Source organism: Drosophila willistoni, chromosome 3R (genome assembly GCF_018902025.1).
Source record: "Drosophila willistoni isolate 14030-0811.24 chromosome 3R, UCI_dwil_1.1, whole genome shotgun sequence".
Lineage (NCBI taxonomy): Eukaryota > Metazoa > Arthropoda > Insecta > Diptera > Drosophilidae > Drosophila > Drosophila willistoni.
Window position 1 is genome coordinate 31,275,417 of NC_061086.1, and position 20,539 is coordinate 31,295,955.

General features: G+C 36.2%; 2 protein-coding genes across 2 annotated transcripts; one reads left to right on the forward strand and one right to left on the reverse strand.

Annotated features, from left to right (window-relative positions):
- Nucleotides 1–3,654: 3,654 nt before the first annotated feature.
- LOC6649615 (nuclear migration protein nudC-like) lies at nucleotides 3,655–4,507 on the reverse strand. Its single transcript, XM_047009240.1, has 2 exons — nucleotides 4,034–4,507; nucleotides 3,655–3,964 (listed from the first exon to the last, which is right to left on the reverse strand). The coding sequence occupies exons 1-2, from the start codon at nucleotides 4,479–4,481 to the stop codon at nucleotides 3,705–3,707; spliced, it is 708 nt and encodes a 235-aa protein (XP_046865196.1). The 5' UTR covers nucleotides 4,482–4,507; the 3' UTR covers nucleotides 3,655–3,704.
- An 8,565-nt stretch (nucleotides 4,508–13,072) lies between these two features.
- Nucleotides 13,073–20,225, forward strand: LOC6649616 (glutamate receptor ionotropic, kainate 2). The gene is made up of 13 exons (XM_002072113.4): nucleotides 13,073–13,393; nucleotides 13,743–13,898; nucleotides 16,199–16,293; nucleotides 16,479–16,568; nucleotides 16,631–16,788; nucleotides 16,856–17,531; nucleotides 17,591–17,760; nucleotides 17,823–18,083; nucleotides 18,141–18,272; nucleotides 18,328–18,526; nucleotides 18,587–18,698; nucleotides 18,759–18,878; nucleotides 18,935–20,225. Exons 1-13 carry the CDS (start codon nucleotides 13,282–13,284, stop codon nucleotides 19,228–19,230), a joined length of 2,577 nt encoding a protein of 858 aa, XP_002072149.1. The 5' UTR covers nucleotides 13,073–13,281; the 3' UTR covers nucleotides 19,231–20,225.
- The last annotated feature ends 314 nt before the right edge of the window (nucleotides 20,226–20,539 follow it).

Sequence of the window (20,539 nt, forward strand, 5' to 3'; positions counted from 1 at the left end):
CATTAATGTACGAATTTCACTTCATTTGCATATGCACTGGAAAACTCTGCTGAAAGAGATTACAATTATGGAAATTTCATAGAAATTGTGATTTGTTTCATAATAATAATAATAAGAGCACCTTGACAAATGTTTTCCATAAACATTTACTTTCATCTATATATGGTAAGATATTTGATTTGATTGTCCTTGATGCCCATCAATACGTTATGGACAAGTTGAGAATCTTTCAAGACCTATTCAGACGGTTTGTGCAGTACAAAATGTTTTTCAAATGTTAGCAATTAATATTATTTCGAGGAAATCCTTTCATAGTACTTCATCAATAAAGTCTTGCCATTTATAGGAAAACAAGAATTTTTCTACGAAATAATGGTGAAAATATACCCATAAAAAAGGATATGGATATAAGGATTGCCATGGTTTGAAAACTGAAAATTACCCAAGACCCTAAACTGAATGCTCTTAATATTAATTCAATCAGCCTGAAGAAATACTCTTAAATTTATGGCAAAATTTATATAAAATTTCAATTACAAAGACATTTGAAGATAATCAAATTTGTATACAAATTAAATTTCTGACACCTTTCGAATGTGGGTCTTAATTATCATAACTTATATTTGCGGGAAAATAATATTTAGTAAACGTTTACTTTGCCCAGTCAAATTGTCATGTTTTTGGAATTTTCACTTTGTGGCTATTTCATGCAATACTTTTCTTTAGGTAATTTAATTTTAATCACCTTTAGACTAAAAGAGATTTATAGATTAATAGATATCTTAAAGACGTTTCAGAGAGAATAATAAAAAAAGCTTTAGCGTTTTTTCTTTGGGTTTGTTTGTTATTTTTTTTTTAGTGATTCGAGTTCTTTAAGAATGTTTTTTTTTTTTGTTTGTTTTCTTTATAATGATTCACCAAGAAAGCATTTTATTATGAAAATCTCACCTAAGCACTCCCAGCTCAGCTGTCATTGGTCCTACATCTCTCACGGACACAGATACAAACACACACACACACACTTACACAAAATGTCCAGAAAATAAACCCAACTCAATTTTTAATACAATACCAAAGGAAAATGTTAGGCGAACAAAAGGCAAAAGTAATTTCAGTAGCACTAAATCTGTAGCATATTACACCAAAACCACAACAATAACCAAGTTGCAAGGAACATGTACACAAACACACACACACAAACAAACACCCACTGAGAAAAGCTGATCCACTTAGTTACAAGGAGAGAGACCGAGAGAAAGAGGGGAAAGTTGGGGGGTCAGGAATAAGAGAAGCCAATAAATTCTTATGAAAACAGTTAAAGCTGAGGGGATATGGCCACCATTTGTTTTTTCATCTTTTCCACCATACACCCTTCGTCTTTCTCCTCCTCCTTCTCCTCTCATCCTCTCGTTCTAGCCATCTCACTCTTTCAAATTGAATTGAACTTTTGGTCAACGTGTGAAAATTATACCAATATTTTGGTGCCCCCAAGAATCAGTTGGGTCGTCAGGCCTGTCCGACTGATGAGCCTAGAGTTCATGTTCCTGCACGTTTGTTGGAAATTTATGACACAGAAATTTCACCAAAAGAGAAAATCGGAAAATGCGTGTGTGTACATAGAATGGTCAAAATGAAAATTAAGTGCAAAATGGCAAAGGCAAAATCCCACAAGAACAGTTGACCAAGTGGAAAAATATTTTCGGATTTTTGTTTCTTGTTTTTCCCCCATATTTCTTTTTATGTATTTAAGTCCAAACTTAAAGGGAAATCTTTTTTTGTAGAATTTCTGTCATTTTCTTTGCATTGGCTTAGAATTTCAAGTAAGAAGAAGATATATTGTTGGCCAATAGGCCAACAAGTCACTGGCAAAGCAAACATATCAAAACCCCAGGGCATGGAAAAGGTGCACATTAAATTTTCTCAACTTTTCTAAAGTATCTACCACAGGAACCCCTTCTAAAAGGAAAAAAGGGAAAAGGAAGATGGAAAAGACAAAGGCAGACGAATGTGTTCGGGCCTACTTTTTCATCCACACACACACACACACACGCACACACTCGCACATGCTCGCTTTGGCAACCTTTTGTTACTGCCATTGCAATAAAAAGAAAAAGAGCCAAAGACGACATGCAAAAAGGATACACGGTGTAAAAAGCGCATAAACTTTGGCAAAAGTGACAAACTAAGAGCCAAGGTAAAAAGGTAAGAGGAGCAAAAGGCCTATGTGTCGAGTGTGTGACAAGGCTAAACAAAAGGTAGGCGAAATTGAAGTCGACTTGATGGCCTGGTAAATGGTAAACTTTTCTTGAGTATTTTCCATCAGTGATGTGTAGCAAAAGGAACCAGGATAGAAGTGAACGAAATGGAGTAACTTAAGGAGAATATTTTCTATTAGGCGGGATTTTCAAAATCTTTGGTTCTTTTGTAAATAAATTTCCATTTCGAAGTTAAAGAAATTGCTTGATGCTGCAGATCAAGTGAAAATCTTTGAAGAAGCAACGCATAATTTTCCAAAACAAGGAACCTTTTTTTTAGCCAACACTATGTCTCGATAAAGCATATGGCTGTGTGTGTGTCTATGTGTGTGTGTTTGGAGTCTGTGGTGTGGGTTTCCCAAGGTACTAAAAGTTTAGTGGCATATGCGAAGGGGGACGTGCTGACAGGCAGAGTACGAGTTCTCTATCTATTGTGGACCCTGCTGTTGTGTCTTATCTTTGCATTTGAATTAGTCTGTTGCACATAAACAAACGTAATTGAATTTTCCCGCAATATTGCCAAAAACTTTTCACATACATACATCCTTATATACTTACGTATACATATATACAAAGTATATAGTTAAGCATATTTCTCTGTATGTGGGTGTGGGCACCTCTTTAGTGTTACTAAGGACTTCAAGTTGTGAGAGTTCCAAGTTCAGAAAATTAAAAATCAAAGTATGTACAAAGAAGGAATTCAAGTCCTTGAAACTTTTGCAACTTTTCTTGTTGCCTGCCGTTTTTCATTTTCATAATGTTTTGTTCTTCAATTGAAGTTGCCAAAGGTTGCACCACACAAACTAAACCAAAAAAAAAAGAAAAAGAAGAAAGTGTCCTTACAAGAGGGCAAAGTTCTTCAAAAGCTTCAACTGGCCAAGGCTTTTTTAAAGCCATCCCACAAAAACAACAACAATAAACACAAAAAGCCCTTACAACCATGCCCCCAAGAAGTTAAAGGAAATAAGGAAAAATATTTTGGAGGCTGCTTTAGGCATGTAAATGGTTATGGGTATGGCCTCTACCCGCAGCTATAGCCATGCAGGATGCCTATATATTTGCCTGCAGGACGTTTTAGTTCAGTTCAGTTCAGTTTTGCTTCGGTTTGCTACGGTTTAACAGGCACAAACACTTGACATGAACAACAACAGTGAAAGACAAAAATGCTGATTTTATTTTGTGTGCACATTGTCACATGATAATCAGGGCGATATATGTGATAATATAAGACCCGCACACAGACACACACAGACACAACAGATACACAAATACACGAGCAAAGCAAGACAAGCTTATAGCCCATGTAAGTTAAGGCTCAGCCAAAGGCGTGACATGGCTTCAGCCAAGAAACGGCAGGAGAAGCTCCCAAATACACACTAAATACACTAGGCGACAGAAATTCTATAAGGATATGATGTATCTTTATTTCAATGGTTTGAATTTCTTAAATCAATCTTCTTTGGTTTGATTTAAATCGGTGTATAAGCCCAAATCCTTTTGACGTTCCTCATATATCAGCTTTTCCATCATTTTACGCTCATTAGGATTTAATTCATTAAGTTTTGATGGCTCTGGTTCAATTTTACTTAGGGCAATTTCTGGATCTGTCATCACCAAGCGATCCCACCAAGAGTTTTGATCAATTTTTTGCAATGTAATTAAAACAGTTTTAGTATCCTGAAGAACCCAAACACACTCGTCTAGTTTAACTGCAGCGGCAAGTTCACCATTAATTATGGGCTCCTGCCCGCTAAGGCTTACTTTTAATGTCTTCTTACCAATGTGAATATCGAGATTTTCAATACGCAAATCGAATAACACCTTAAAGGGGATTTCAATTTCTACTTCCTTTAGGGTTTGAGTCCACATGTACTGGTCCAAAGTACAACCATTGCCAGCATTTGGTAGAAATTTACCAAGATCATCTATATCTGCTATAGCTCTGGCAAGTTCATCACGATGGGCATAATTTTTCAGATTATCAGCATCTTGGTCCTTATGCGAGGTGGCATGAATTTTGTATTCCTTGCGAAAGACATTCAGCAGAAGAGCCTCCCATCCTTTTTGCTCGTCTTTGATATAGAAATCGGTCTTACGACGCAGAAAACTGGCCAAAGTTTGAAGGAATTCAGGCAAGCCTCTGCTATGCTTAACGGCCAAATTCATAAGAATTTCATCAAAGTGTTCATTCTGGGTAGACATTGTTATAAAATTTAACTGACACATTTTTCAAGTGTCGAATGTTCAGATATAAAAACAAACCCAATGCTTGGTTGTCTAGTGTAGTAGTTGTAAAGACAACATCTAAAGAGATGTGTTGTCGCCCAAATATTTGCAGCCATTTCGGTTGTCACAAACTTGGACCTGGCGCCTGTCAGCCTGTCTTTGTCTGTTTGTCCTTGTTTCTATCCAATTTGCATGTGTTGCCAAATCCCTGATGAACCACTAACTACATAAGCTTTACCCAGCGAGGACGAATGCTTAATTGAAGACATGGTCGACACCTGAAAATTAAGTTGGTATTTTGTGTGAAAGTTGTAAATTGTCGCTGTCTAACTAAATGTCAAGAAAACTACTCGAAAATTTAGTTTATTATACGAATCTATGTTTATAATCTAAGCAAATTGCATTGCCATGGGCAGACTAAAATAGAATGAAACTTTGCCTTAGGAGTCAGGCACTTGGTCTGTCAGTCCGTCAACATCCAAACCCCACAATATGTATATGGCATATATACAAGTTTCTGGGGTGTACATTTCAACACTTGCATGGTAATTACTTTACTTTTCACTCGCCTTTGTTTGGGCCTCCCTTACAGTGTGTAGACAATTAAAAACTTTTGCTTCTATTCCACGGTAACAGGGCACAACGCCTACACCCACACAACAACACACACACACACATATGCCAAAAGTTTTTCCGTAAAAATTGTTTTCTGTTTAAATAAATGCCAGAAGTTTTTGAAACATTCTCCTGAATAAGTTTAGTGTTGATTGAATTTGACTTAAGTTGGTTATGTGGAAAAACTAAATACCTAAAGACAATTTGCAAAAAGTGATTATAGACTTATTGGCCAAGGTATAGTGATTTATGATTCAATTAAAATCCAACTGTCAATATTTGGTCAAGTGAAATAGGAAAAGATTTCATTTACAGACAAAGCAAATTGAAAGTTTTCTCTTTCTCTATGGTCTTGTGTCTCTATCTGTCTCTATATATTATACGGCAGAGAAAAGAGAATGCGAAGGAGACAACATGAATATGCATATGATGAAGATGAAGATGAAGATGGCATTTACATATGCACCCCCCACACCAGCCCACACACACGTCTACGTGGCACATATGTATGTACAGTCGGTGTGTGTATGTGTACATTTTCCTTTTATGAACACCAACACTTTTGTAGCATCAAGATGGTGCCAAGCTAAAGCGGCCTGTACGTGTGTGTGTGTGTGTCTGTGTCTGTGTGTAAACGTATACCTCCTTCTCCTCCAAATTCACCTTCTGAAGCCAAACAGTAGAAGCAAGGTATTTAAAAATGTTAACTGCTTCAAGGCAAGTATGAGAAGGAGCAAAAGGGTATTCCATACATATACATAGAAATGTGTGTGTATATACAAATGGGGCGTACCTTTTCTCATATGGAATTTAAACATTTCAGAAATTAAAAAAAAAAAAAAACATTACCTACAATTGAAGAGACACTAGACTGTAGTCAGCTCTTCTTAAATTTAAACCCTTTGAAATTAGTCATATATTTTATAATGGAGATCTTCTAGCGTTATTTATTGCATACTTTTTGAGAGGTTTCCGAATTTAAAACCTAAACTAGTAAAATGAAAAGGATGTCGTCCTTATTGATATTCGGTAAATACATATTTCTCCATACCCAAGGCAAAGCTTGGCTAAAAAGGGATTATAAGCCTAATTAACCATTGGTAAACATGCCATATTAGTAGAGAAACTTCTCAAATCCCTAGAGAACATCATCTCAATCAATTGCGAATTCTAAAGAACGCCCTAAAGGACATACTTACGCACATAGAGAGACACATGAAAGGTAAGCCTCTGTAGAGTCTCTACAGCTGCCTCCTACACTTTGTGAGTGGTTTAAGTTGATGCTGCTGCTAATGCCCTAAGTAATCCACTTTTTACATCTGTCGTCGTGGCACTTAGCTTTTATCGATTTTCTTTTATAGCAGTTAAAAGAGTTTTTAAAGTCTGCACATATGTATGTAAGCCAAGACTAAATTAATTGACTTGATTTAAATAGATCGTCCAAAAGCTGACTTAGTTACGTACGTATATACAAATCATATATTAGGCAGGCTAATCTGCCCAAATGTGCTCTAATTTTTGTGCCCTTCATCCGTAGTTTGGCCATAGATGTATTTATTATTCACATTTGAGGTTTTATCTAGCTACGAGTTTGCCTATTTAATAGCCATAAAAGCGAATAAATTATTGATATGCCATGTAATAGAGTTGACTTGGGTTAGATGATTTTATTGACAAACTAATAGAGAACATCAAATCGCATTTGGTTTATGCTTTATCTTTGTGGTCAAAATATTTTAAATACCTTACTTTGCCAGTGTCTGTTTGTTTTCTTTGGATAATCTATCTTGAGGTAATTTATGGCTTGTGTATAAAATGAATTATTTACTTTACAATAATGAGTGTAATGATTATCCTCCATTTATATTTCACTGGCAATAATGAAATGAGCAAACAGATATTTAAGAGAAAATTAATTGTTTACAGTAAGAAAAAGAAAATGTTGCTAAGGTCAGGTGAAAGTGATGACATAGTGCAACAACATGGAAGGCTACAATAAAGTTATGGATATGAAGAGGGATAGAAATAAAGCTATAGATATAAAGAGAGATGATAGAAATGGTAATAAAGTCAGATTTATAGACAAAGTAAACAATTAGTTCATCTACTATGTACTTACTCTGTAAAGCATTTAGTCTAGAAATTAGAAATGTATTTCTTCGGTTCTTGGCGATATTTTTGCTTCTATATATCAACAACTTAATAATTAATTCATATCCATCTATATAGATGGATGGATGATAGAAATTCTATAAAGTTGGCATGGTAATACGTTAACGTGAATTAAACCATTTGATGATACTTCTACAATCCAACCAAAGTACTGAGCTATCCACAATCACACAGATAATCCATTTTTAATGGACCCTCAACTGTTGTTGAGCCACTTGCGACTTGAAATTACACAACCTGGCGAAGCAAAGAGGCAGAGTGAGCATCTGGTTCATGTTCTATGTAGAGATACCTACATACCTTGCCCCAGCAACGTTGATGACAACAAGCACCAGGCAGGATCTCCTACCACCCCTTCAACCCGCCGCGGTTATAACTGTTAGCCATTTTAAATTGCTGCTGCTGCTGCTGCCGCTGGTAGTTTTAAGGGTCTGGGAGGGGGCTGAGCACTTGGCAGCATTTCAAACCCACACGAGGTCGAGTTGAGTCGAGAAAAAGGATTGTGGCAAAGCATGCTGAGTGCTAATTGCCTAAATCTATCCCACATGGCACATGGCCGTTTTCCTTCTCCGCCTTTGGGCCCAGATGAGCTGACAATTTGTAGGCCGTTTCTTGAATTAGCTGGCTAACAACCTGTCGGCTAATTAATGTAAGCTGCTGCTGCTGCTGCTATTGCTTCTACCTCGGAATTGGTTACAACAACATTTACATAATGTGATGCATTGCATACTTTAAGGCACACAAGGATCTTCGCAATGCTGCAGTCCTTTGCATTTTTAATCAATCACACTTTCAACAACCGACCCACTCAATCTGCTAGATGGCAGACGATGGCAAGCGCGTGGCATGAATAAATTAAAACGATTTCGTGCTACAGTATTTTTTTTCCCAAAGATTTATTACAATGAAAATTATGCACAGTGGTTAAAATAAAGTCAGAAATCGTCTTTACTTTGTATAATTCTTTGTTGTGTGCCCATAAATGTAGGTAAAGAATAACTTTTAATATATTTATTTGGCCTTTGGTTTAGGACACTAATTTCAGAATTACAAACCTTTAGAATACCTGAAAGTTTAACTCAAAGAAAACAACTAATTTTCCAACCACTGTGACTTCACTTCTTGTCTAACTTCTCCTTTGGCTGCTGCTGATAATGATGATTATGCCGGTTTCCGTTTTCTTCAAATTTTTCTTTGCTGCTGCTGCTGCTGCCAAAGATTGTTGCATATCAAATGGCGCCTAAGTGCTGGGCGTGTGTCTTGATGGGCGTCACACACACACACACAAACGTGGTAGAATGAAAAAAAAAACAAATCAAATCAGTATTGAAAAACGTGTGCCATCGATTCATGCTCTTTTTTTTTTTGGGCTTTTACGACCTTCTCGACTCCATTTATTTAAATTCAATTTTATATTAGCCAGCACTCACATGTGCCTTTATCGCTTACAAAGTGGATTGAAGGCATGTATGTATATAAAAAAAAGAGAAATGTTTTATCAACAAGAAGAGTCCACTATGAGCTTAACGAATTCGTGAAATTTGTTTAAGTTTTCTGTCAGTGTCTTTGGGACTGTGACGTTGCCTGTCGATGTCACTAATAGAAAAGTCCTTGGCAATGCCAAAAAAAAAATAGAAGACTGCAACTGTTATAAATGTCTCAAGAAACGAGTGAACACTTGGCAAAAGAAAGTTGAGTGGCTTTTTGTGCGCCATTTAATTGACAGGAAAGTAAGAGTACTTTGCATATGGAAAGGAACTAGTTAAACAAAATGCAATTTTGAATATATATATGTATGTGTGGCATAACTTTTCCTGGGAAAAGAACTTTTTGCAAGGACTGACTACAAAATTTGATTTCCCATTAAATTTTAACTGATTTAGTTAGTTGAAACTTACTTAATAGTTGAAACTGAGTCTACGACTCAAGTGGCACTTGATTTATATAAATCAAGGACTTTTAAGGTGCCAAAGTAGAGTGTAGAAATATGTGTTCTCTTTCATTTATACACAAAGTTTATTTGGCAAAACATGCAGTTAATTAACGCTTAATATAATCCGTTATAAATATTTAAACTTTTCATTTTGAGGGTGTGTCTGAGGGCTGTTGCATTCTCAACTTTAACCTTTGTCAGAAGCTTGCACCAAATTGGAAATGAAGCTGTTTTAATTGAAAATGCTGTAAAAGTTTGTTTTCCCTCAAACGGTTAATTAATTAAAAAAAAAAAGCAAGAAAAACTGAAAAATAAATAATAACAGGGCCAGTTAAATGAAAAAGAGAACAAGGCACGAGGCAAAATCTACCCTAGCAAAGAAGGGTATCTTCTTTTGGAGGAGGTGAACGATTTTTACAATGCAATGTCCTAGGAGTATGCTCTTTAGTTTTAGCTACATTAAAACAACATTTCTTCTTGGCTGTTTTTCCAAAATACTTAGAATTGAATCTCTATTACTGATGTCTTTGGTTGTTTCAAAAGGTTTTATTAAGTTATCTTCTGCAAAATGTTTGTAAGTTAGTGTGTAGAAATTGCGGTGTAGTTAGCCAGTTCTCAAATTGCAGACCTAAACTTGAATTGAAACACTGCAAAAGGATTGAAATGAATAAAAAGTAAGCCTTAAATGTGGTTAATATTTGCAAAATAAACCGTGCAGAAGGTTGTGAAGTAAAGTAAATACAAGGCAAACATAATTAGTTCATTTTAAAATGGAAAACTGAAAATTAAACTCAAGCTTTTAATTCACATGAATAATCATTGGCCAGGCAATTCACTTGAATTTTCTTTAACATTGCATTCAATCTGCTTCTCAACTTGCCTTATGCAAAGTATTAGACATATTAGCAATAAATGAAAATAAAACTTGAATTTCGGTTTTTACCAAGTGCCAAATGCAACAGGCCCAGGTTGAACATCTTTTGAATTGCTCCGTGTCTGGGTTTGGAATTATTGCCCCTAGGGGAAAGCAAGGACTGCACAAAAGCAGCCAAGTCAGACTTGTCCTCTGTATGTGTGATTCAAAGTGCACTCTTATGCAAAAGAAAGCACTAACACCATATTATTTCACTCAAACATTCACAGACAGGTGGTAATAACGTGCTGCATACTTTTGGGAGCATCTGCTTGAAAAGTGCTTTTCTAGTTTAATTTAAAATAATTACCAATGAAAGCCAGAGAGTGAAGCAAATTTGCCAGAGATGCTTTTGCCATACAGTGCCACAATGAGTGTGTGTGTGTGAAAATTTATGGTGTGCGTGTGCGGAAAATTTGTTGGCCGCGTCTGCGTCTATGTACATTTATATGTATGCATGTCTGTGTCTCTCTGTGTGTGTGTGTTGAGCGCGTTATGTTGAAATTAATGAGCCAGTCCATTGCTCTACTTCATGGCCACAAAGTGTGAGCTGAAGGTGATGGTGAATAGTGAATGTAAATGCGTATGTGAATGTGAATGTGACTGCGTATGCTTATGCGACACACTCACACATGCATACGAGAGAGGGAGAGAGTATGAAGACAAAAGCGGAAACAGGCACAACCAGCCAGATCCGGACCAATGTAAATATGGCCACTAACCAAAAAACCCCCAAACCCCAAAAACCGGAGCCCCAAGATATGCATGATTATACAAACAAAGCACACACAAAGGCATGCACACATACACACACACACACACACACTAATAGACACTAATACACAGTAAGAAAATTCTATTAGCCATTAATATTGTTTAATCAAAATAAACAGTCCTAAAACAAAACGTTTCTTAATACATATTTTTAGCTAGTTCATTAAAAGACAAATTTTTTGGAAAATTTTATTTTTTTTTATATTCACTGCTTTGCCTTCTCCTATTGTTAATAAACAAGTTAAGGTAAGTTATTTAAGTTATGCATTCTATCTTGGAAAAAAACTACCAGCAATGGCTCCGCTTCCACTTTTTCATATATTTTTGCCATTTTATGCACATCAAATTGATTCTTATAGCCAGGAGTAGCTATAACCTTTGCGAGAATAGCTTCTGACAGTTGGTATTCAGCTATATTCAGGTTTTATATCAAAATGTTCATTTCCGTTGCCATGGGAAGTTATTTTTTATCTCAAATATCATTTCTTTAGCTGTAAAATTTCACTTACCTTGACGTTTCATTTTTATTTCACTCAATTTCAACTGAAGAGTACTTATACAGTCGTTTTGCTTAGTGTCTTAATATGCACTTGAAGGAAAATGCCTTTTGTTTTCCACCATGGTTGGCTTCGACTCCAACTCATTTGGCAGGCCAGTCGAATACAATGCTCGGCTTTATCTGAAAGGACTTGCGGCATTAAAGGACTCATAATATATAAATACCTACATATATATGTATGTATATGTATATACGTGAATAATATATGCGGCATCGCAGTTGTGTTATTAATGACCCTTGCTTTTGTTTGTTAAATTGTTAATATTCGCACTTTTACGCGTTCGCAATTTACATTTTCTTTTTTACATTTTCTCTTTTCTCTTTCAGTTGTTGTTGTTGTTGTTGGTTTTCTTGTGCACTTTTACTATGGTCAATGGCATAATAATGAATACTTTTTTATACCCTTTTTAAAGATGGTCTTCATTTCTTTGGCTTTCAAGTTTGTTGGGCTTATTAAAAAGGCAATAACCAATTTTCTGAGAGAAGCTCAAATATTAGTTGCAGATTTGATAAACTTTATATCGGAACTGATAATTTGTTTTTATATATGAATTATATATCTTTTGAAACTCCTAAACGAATTTTTTCTTGTTTTCATTTGTTTAAAAGGATTTACGATAATTAAAGAATATAAGAGTATCAAATCCTCGTTGCATTAAAATTACGTCTTTCGGATTTTTTTTTTTTGTTTTATTTATTTGGTTCTTTTTCGTTTAATCCTTTTTCTCTTTTGCTTGTGGGTAGCCAGGACCAGGACCAGGACCAGGTTGAAGAGAAGAACGAACCGAAGTGTTCTTGGCAGGCACATTAAGCGAAAATTCTCAACGGGAATTCGCTGAAAAGAACTCAACTATGAGCATTGGCATTTTGTTTGTCCTTTCTTTTACTTTTTTTTGTTGTTGCCTACCACTGAAGGCACACAGAAGGCAAATGTTGGTGAAGACTCGTTTAAAGAAGGATCCTACATAAATTATGCAGCTTTAATATGTGAAGCCATTCAATAAGGAATCGAATATCGCATGAGTTTCCTCTATAAGGAGTCCAAAGAGTTGACTAGACTAGACATTATACATATATGAAATAGTTAGACCAATCTAACTGATATGATTAAACATTTCTAATTGAGTTACATCAGTTCTTGTAGACTGAAATACTTTAATGGCTTATTAGTTAGGTCTAAGTTAGGTCTAAGTTAGGTCTAATTGTAAGTTAGGTGTAAGTTAAGGTTTACCATAGGAAATCCTATAAAAAAAACTCTCCTGTTACTAATTCAAAGATTAAACAGAAAAAAGTTCTTATTAAAACGTTTAAAAACCAACTGCTTACAATCAGCTGTTGGAAAGCTTGTCGGTTAAGCAGTGTGTAGTGTATATCCAGTTTTTACACCATCCCTTTTTTACTAAAAAGCTTAAAAGTTAAGTTGTAATGCAACCCTTAGAGTCCTTCAACCAATATTTCTCAAGCGCTCTCTCTCTCTCTCTCTCTTTCTCTTTCTCACTCTCTCAGCATCCTTTGCGCAGCTGTTTGAACTGTCAACCGGCATTTAGATGCTACTGCCCACCCACATCAGCCCAAAACCTTGGCACAGCAGCCTGCAACAGGATAAAAGAGGGCAAATTAAACGTTGCCTGCTCAGTGGATGTTTCATCCTCGCTGGCAATAGAGAGGACAACGAGGAAAAATAGTAAAACTATCAGAACCACAATAAACAAACGGCGGAATTTTACCGCCTGAGTTTTATATAAAAAAATAAAAAATTAATAATTAACTAGTTAAAGTAGCAAATTATTAGACAATAAGTCAAGTGCAGTGGCCACAAAAGGCAAATCTCAAAATGTTATCAATCGGACGACATCGATGGCGATTTCTGTTTCTGCCGTTGCTCATATTTCATATCGCTCACATTCCCAATGAATCTCAGGCTTTGCCCGATATTATAAAGATAGGTAAGTTGTCCTCTGACTGGTTACTTTCGCATCAATTGCCAAGAATTTGGAACATTTATATCTCGATATTCGTTAAACATCTTCAACCGCATATCGATTTTTTTTCCGTCATAATCACAAAATGTATGAGTGTGTTGGTATGCGAGAGGATGCTTCTGCCTGACTCTGTATTTGTGTGTGTGCGTGCGTGCGTGTGTGTGTGTGTATCCATTTATTTGTATTGTTTGTTTTCCTTTTTCCGCCCCCAAAAGTTTAACCACAACATTTAATTATACTTCGTAGTACATTGATTCTTGTTAAACTTGTATAAGTTATCTTCATTTTTATTCATTCATTTTGAATGTTGCAGGTGGCCTCTTTCATCCCTCCGACGACCATCAAGAGTTGGCCTTCCGGCAAGCCGTGGATCGCATCAATGCCGACCGGTCAATATTACCGCGCTCCAAGTTGGTGGCCCAAATTGAACGCATTTCACCTTTTGATAGCTTTCATGCCGGCAAACGTGGTAAGTCTATCTATTCCAAGTCTATTTTCTATAAAGATTTTAAAATAATTATATCAAACTTAAGGAGAAAATTATACAGAATAATTGTTTCCTTAATTAAACTACATGATTAGAAATTTCAACAAAATTTAAGAATTTCCAGAGACTAGAGAAGGGTTTAACTTTTTAAGTACTCACTAAAAAAGCTTCGTTTCTCTGATATAAATTAGAAAAACTACATTTCGGAGAACTTTGTTTAAATAAGAAGTGAAGAAATGCTCAATATATATGTAAAAATTTGGATTGGACAGAGAAAAATGTTTTATTTTATTTTATTTATTCAAATTATAGTGAACTCATTTTAATTGCGATAGGGCTAAAATAAAAACCTTTTTGTTTTTAATTCTAATTTTAAAAAAAAAGAAGTATAAAAGCAAAATCCACAAATTTGGTTTCTGAGGGAGTCTGAAATATACCTAATAAGAAAAATTCAAATTAAAAAGCCCCTTTCTTTTATTTTGAACCCAAAGACGACAAAAGATTGCAATGGAAATTGCATTTATACAAACTATTTATCACCTATTTATACTATATCGGTCAGATATAATTTAAGCAAAACTTAAATTAACGATTTAATGCACAGAAATAGGAATAACACCTTAAATTTATTGGTAATTCGAGGGATTTGGAGGCAGATTTAAGTAGAAAAGTTTATGCCAACGGAGAATTGTTTGATTTTCTGACAATTTAAATACGATATTATTCTATTGGTATTATAATCTCTCAAGCATTTGCCATTATAATCTCTCTCGTATATATTCAGCTTTGCAAGTTATAAAAGACAAAAGCCTTGACTGCTTTAGGTACTCAGATTTTTGATTTTAAAAAAAAATTCATTTTTCTTTCATCTCTCGCATACATATTTGCATTTCATTTGATTTGCGATTTATGTTATGCTAATCGTCGTCTTGGGATATTGAGCACTTTGCTTTGGTTTGCATATCACTTCGATAGCAATTTGCAATTTTGTTGCACTTTTTCAAAGCACACACTCACACACACACAATGGGGAGAGGAGTGAGGTAGAGTTGGTGGGAGACTCGTATACAATAAATCCGCAAAACCCAAGAGGAGCCTGCAACTGACATTCGTTGACAATGAGTTATGGCCAGTTGCTTTTCAAATATTGCATACAGACTTTTCTACAAAGTAAGTATGCACATATATATATGTATATATATTTGTTGCGGAAGTTGAAAGTCACTTCCATTCCTTTGATATGCAGGTCCACAAAGGACTAAACATTAATTGGCTTTGAAAATCCAGTTACAAGAGTCAAGAAAATATAAAACTAATTACTTGAATTTTCTTTTGATGCTCAAGACTTAAGAGTACTGAATAGTTTTGCCAATAGAATGGCAAGGAGAGGTCAGTCCAGTAGCTGGACTTTACTCTCTCTTGATAATCGTTAAAAATGTTGAGAGATAATCGTAAAATCTTGCCACTAAATGTCGAACACATTGTGTGATAAATGAGACACAAATGACATCAAAGCAGATGTCGAGAGTAACCACACATATGTACTTACACATGCCTTGCGAAAAGAAAAAGAGAAAAAAAAAAAGGCTAAAGTAAAACCACTTTTCAGCAGACAGTAACGAGTTGGGTTGAGCTCGTCACACACACACACATACACACCCACACACTGAGAGGGGATTGCATTATTAACCACATCCACCTGTATGTTCGCCTAACTGCACCTGCACTTAAACGTGCTTAGTGAAATTTGATGAGGCAAAATGGGGATGTGCATGAGCCGAAAAGGCAAAATGGAATTATGTCATACTGAAGTGCATTTTATATATGCGAACGAGGCTGAACTGAATGTTACTAGCTACTAGCATCTATTACTGCACTTTTGGTCTTTTTTTTATTATCCGGCTAGGTCGGGGGGAAGAGGGAAACTGCCTTCTCTCATCCTCAGATAATCTTCTTCGCGTTGGAAATGGAAAATGGGAATGGGACACAAAAGCGCATTACAATGATATCAATTTGCAACTTGTCATAGCTTGGGGGACTTACTGAAATCCAAAATCTCAATTACAAAAGTTTTTTTGTAATAATATGGCGACTAGCTTATTGACTTCATATATGATCTGGCTTTTAAACCACTGCAAAACACTTTAGGGAAAATAGAATATATGTTTGTTCGTCTTTAAAGACATGTTTATGTTGTCGTTGTCATTTCATTTTGGATTCTCAATTCTCTCTCGATGTGGCCATGAATGTACATTCACTACATTTATTTGTTTGTTTTACAGTTTGTGGTTTATTGAACATTGGCGTCGCTGCAATATTTGGTCCACAATCCTCGCATACCGCCAGCCATGTACAGAGCATTTGTGACAACATGGAGGTACGTACACACACACACACACACACACACACATTGAACATAAGTGGAATGTCCTCACCCACAACCCACAACAAGCCAGAGCCAGAGCCACCGAGAGGCGACAGCTCGGAAAAACAAATAGGGGCAACATGGCAATAAAATCCTTTAAAAATACAACTTTTTATCTTGCACACATACATTTCTAGATACCACATTTGGAAAACCGCTGGGACTACCGGCTAAGACGAGAAAGTTGCCTAGTAAATCTCTATCCTCACCCAAATACGCTATCCAAGGTATGTCTGGAGTGTGTTTTGGCTTGACTTTTGATGTTTACACGTTTTATATTTAAACTTAGGCTTATGTGGATATTGTGCGGCATTGGGGCTGGAAGACATTCACCATTATCTACGAGAACAATGATGGGATTGTGCGATTGCAGGAGCTGCTCAAGGCACATGGCATGACACCGTTTCCCATAACAGTGCGCCAATTGAGCGATAGTGGAGATTATCGGTTTAGTATTTAGGTTTTTTACTTAGCCAAAGAGATTTACTTATAATGTTCTCCTTTTCTTGTATAGACCGCTGCTCAAGCAAATTAAAAACTCAGCCGAGGCCCACATTGTCTTGGACTGTTCGACGGAACGCATTCACGAGGTACTCAAACAGGCCCAACAGATTGGCATGATGAGCGATTATCATAGTTATTTGGTGACATCATTGGATCTGCATACCGTTAATCTGGATGAGTTTCGTTATGGAGGGACAAATATCACTGGTTTTCGTCTGATCAATGACAAGATCGTCTCGGACGTGGTCCGCCAATGGAGCATCGATGAGAAGGGCTTGCTGCGTTCGGCAAACTTAACCACTGTCCGTTCGGAAACAGCTCTTATGTATGATGCAGTGCATCTGTTTGCCAAGGCATTGCACGATCTCGATACTTCTCAGCAAATTGATATACATCCCATTAGCTGCGATGGTCAGAGTACTTGGCAACATGGTTTCAGTCTAATTAACTACATGAAAATCGTCGAGATGAAAGGCCTGACAAATGTCATTAAGTTCGATCATCAAGGATTCCGCACAGATTTCATGTTGGACATTGTGGAATTGACACCAGCCGGAATACGTAAAATTGGCACTTGGAATTCCACATTGCCGGATGGCATTAATTTCACACGGACTTTCAGTCAAAAACAGCAGGAGATCGAGGCCAATTTAAAGAATAAAACATTGGTGGTAACCACCATATTGGTAAGTGGCCAAGACTCACTTCGCAGTCGGCCTAATGACCATGTCAACGCTTCTTTCAGAGTAATCCCTATTGCATGCGCAAGGAGTCGGCTGTTTCTCTAAGTGGCAACGATCAATTTGAGGGCTATGCAGTGGATCTGATACATGAAATCTCCAAATCATTGGGTTTCAATTACAAAATTCAATTAGTTCCCGATGGCAGCTACGGTAGTCTCAACAAAATGACTGGGTAAAGTTCGACTCTGCAATCATCATAGAGATCTCTTTTCAAATGATTCTTCTTTTTGGCAGGGAATGGAATGGCATGATACGGGAATTGCTAGAGCAAAGAGCTGATCTGGCCATAGCTGACTTAACCATCACCTTTGAACGAGAACAGGCAGTCGATTTTACCACACCATTCATGAATCTTGGCGTATCGATATTGTATCGCAAACCGATCAAACAGCCACCCAATTTGTTCTCTTTCCTATCGCCTTTATCGTTGGATGTCTGGATCTATATGGCCACAGCCTATTTGGGTGTCTCTGTGTTGCTCTTCATATTAGCAAAGTGGGTTACCAAATTATGTAATTAAATTTAATAATTATTTTACTATGTTCTCGACAGATTTACGCCTTACGAATGGCCTGCCTATACGGATGCCCATGGCGAGAAGGTGGAGAGTCAATTTACCTTACTCAATTGCATGTGGTTTGCCATTGGCTCACTTATGCAACAGGGCTGTGACTTTTTGCCCAAGTAAGTTGAAACTGCTTTTATTATGTCTTCCTAATGATTATCTGGTATATTGCAGGGCTCTCTCCACACGCATGGTTGCTGGCATTTGGTGGTTTTTCACCTTGATTATGATCTCTTCGTACACTGCCAACTTGGCTGCTTTTCTAACTGTCGAACGCATGGACTCGCCCATTGAGAGTGCCGAGGATTTGGCCAAGCAGACGAGAATTAAATATGGTGCCCTAAAGGGAGGCAGCACAGCGGCTTTTTTCAGGGTGAATATCAACAGGAACTATTTAAAAATCAATTGATATATATCATTATCTACCTCGTAGGACTCTAAAATATCGACATATCAACGCATGTGGTCATTCATGGAGTCGGCACGTCCTTCAGTTTTTACAGCCAGCAATGGAGAAGGTGTTGATCGTGTGGCCAAAGGCAAAGGTAAATAGAAATAGCTTCTCCTGATCGATTTGGTTTGCTAAGAGTTCAATTAACTTGCAGGTTCTTACGCATTTCTAATGGAATCCACATCCATTGAATATGTCACCGAACGGAATTGCGAGTTAACCCAAGTAGGAGGAATGTTGGATACCAAAAGTTATGGCATAGCCACACCGCCTAGTAAGTAAAATGGATCATTTTCAAATAGGTGAAAATCACAATGACGTTTTTTGCAGATTCACCTTATCGCACTGCCATCAATAGTGTCATATTAAAACTGCAAGAAGAGGGCAAATTGCATATACTGAAAACCAAATGGTGGAAGGAGAAACGGGGCGGCGGTAAATGTCGAGTTGAGACCTCAAAATCTTCATCGGCTGCCAATGAATTGGGCCTGGCCAATGTGGGAGGCGTATTTGTGGTTCTCATGGGCGGCATGGGCGTGGCCTGTGTAATTGCCGTCTGCGAGTTTGTGTGGAAGTCACGCAAAGTAGCCGTGGAGGAGCGTTTAAGTGCCATACTAAATGAATGAGAAAAGTCGTAAACCCATGACGAATGGGTTTAAAATAAATAAAGGGCATTCAATGCGAATGCTACCCCTCAATAGACAATGAATCAGATATGCAAAGAAAATAGTATCAAAAAATTACAAAAACAAATCTATATATACATACATATATATATATATACAATACATATATCAAAAATACTGGCAAACAATTTTGGGAAAATATTGTAGAAATTAGAAATCATATACAATGAAATACAATATACCTTTCGGAATCCACCAATGAAAGTTCTGCACAATGTTAATATACAATCGTATATACTATATATATATACCTACATATATATAAATTTATATATATAGACAAAACCAGATTATACTGCAATACCATTCGTAATTTAATCTTTCAGCAAAATCATATACAAAACACAACTTATACACAGATTTTAGGTGAGCTTACACTTGGATAACATCTTATTAAAGGGGAGAAAAGGAATCAAATGGTTTGATTCGAATAATTTCGAATAAATTGGTATGATGATATTAACTTTAATTCCTGTGTAAGCAGATTGTAAGCAAGACCATAAAACAAGCAAAAACAAAACGAAATCGTATGCATTTATATTTAAAAGCATTTTTGGGAATTGACCTAATAGACATAATTATAGATAATTCAAAGGCAAAACAAAAAGAAGCTACCAATCTAGTATATACCGAACCACAATTTAAACATTTTCAACTTACCATAAACAGAAAATTATTAGCAAGTAAACCTTAACCTAAGTCAAAACAATTGTAAACACTTAGTCTCTAGGTATTAACATCCCAGAAACATTGTGTCCTTTATGCCCTTCCTTAATCTCACACCATCTATCTCATTTTTTTTCCTTTCGATCTATTTCCACTAGAATATAAGATTGTAAAATGTAATTATCGTATATACAGGCAATTTTCACACACAAAACAAAACAGAAAACGAAAAGCAGTAAAACCATTTCTTATTAAATACATAGCTACTTATAATTATAAATAAAAACAGAGTTAACAAAAATACAACAGTAAAAAAAAACAATTGACTTTGTTGGGCTTTGTTGGACCATAACGAAATTGGAATACTCTAAGAAAAAATTTAGTTCAATTAATTGTTCTAAGTAACTTCAGTTACTAGGAATGAAGCTAGTTACTATAACTTGGTTGATTTTGGAGACCTTTTTGATTGATTGGGAAAAATCGTGAAAGGCATAAGACCTTGTGATTTTATTCATCGGCTTAACTTGCAATCAGTTTGGAATCTAAGAATAGGTCGACGAAGATTGTATGCTAAATAAATACA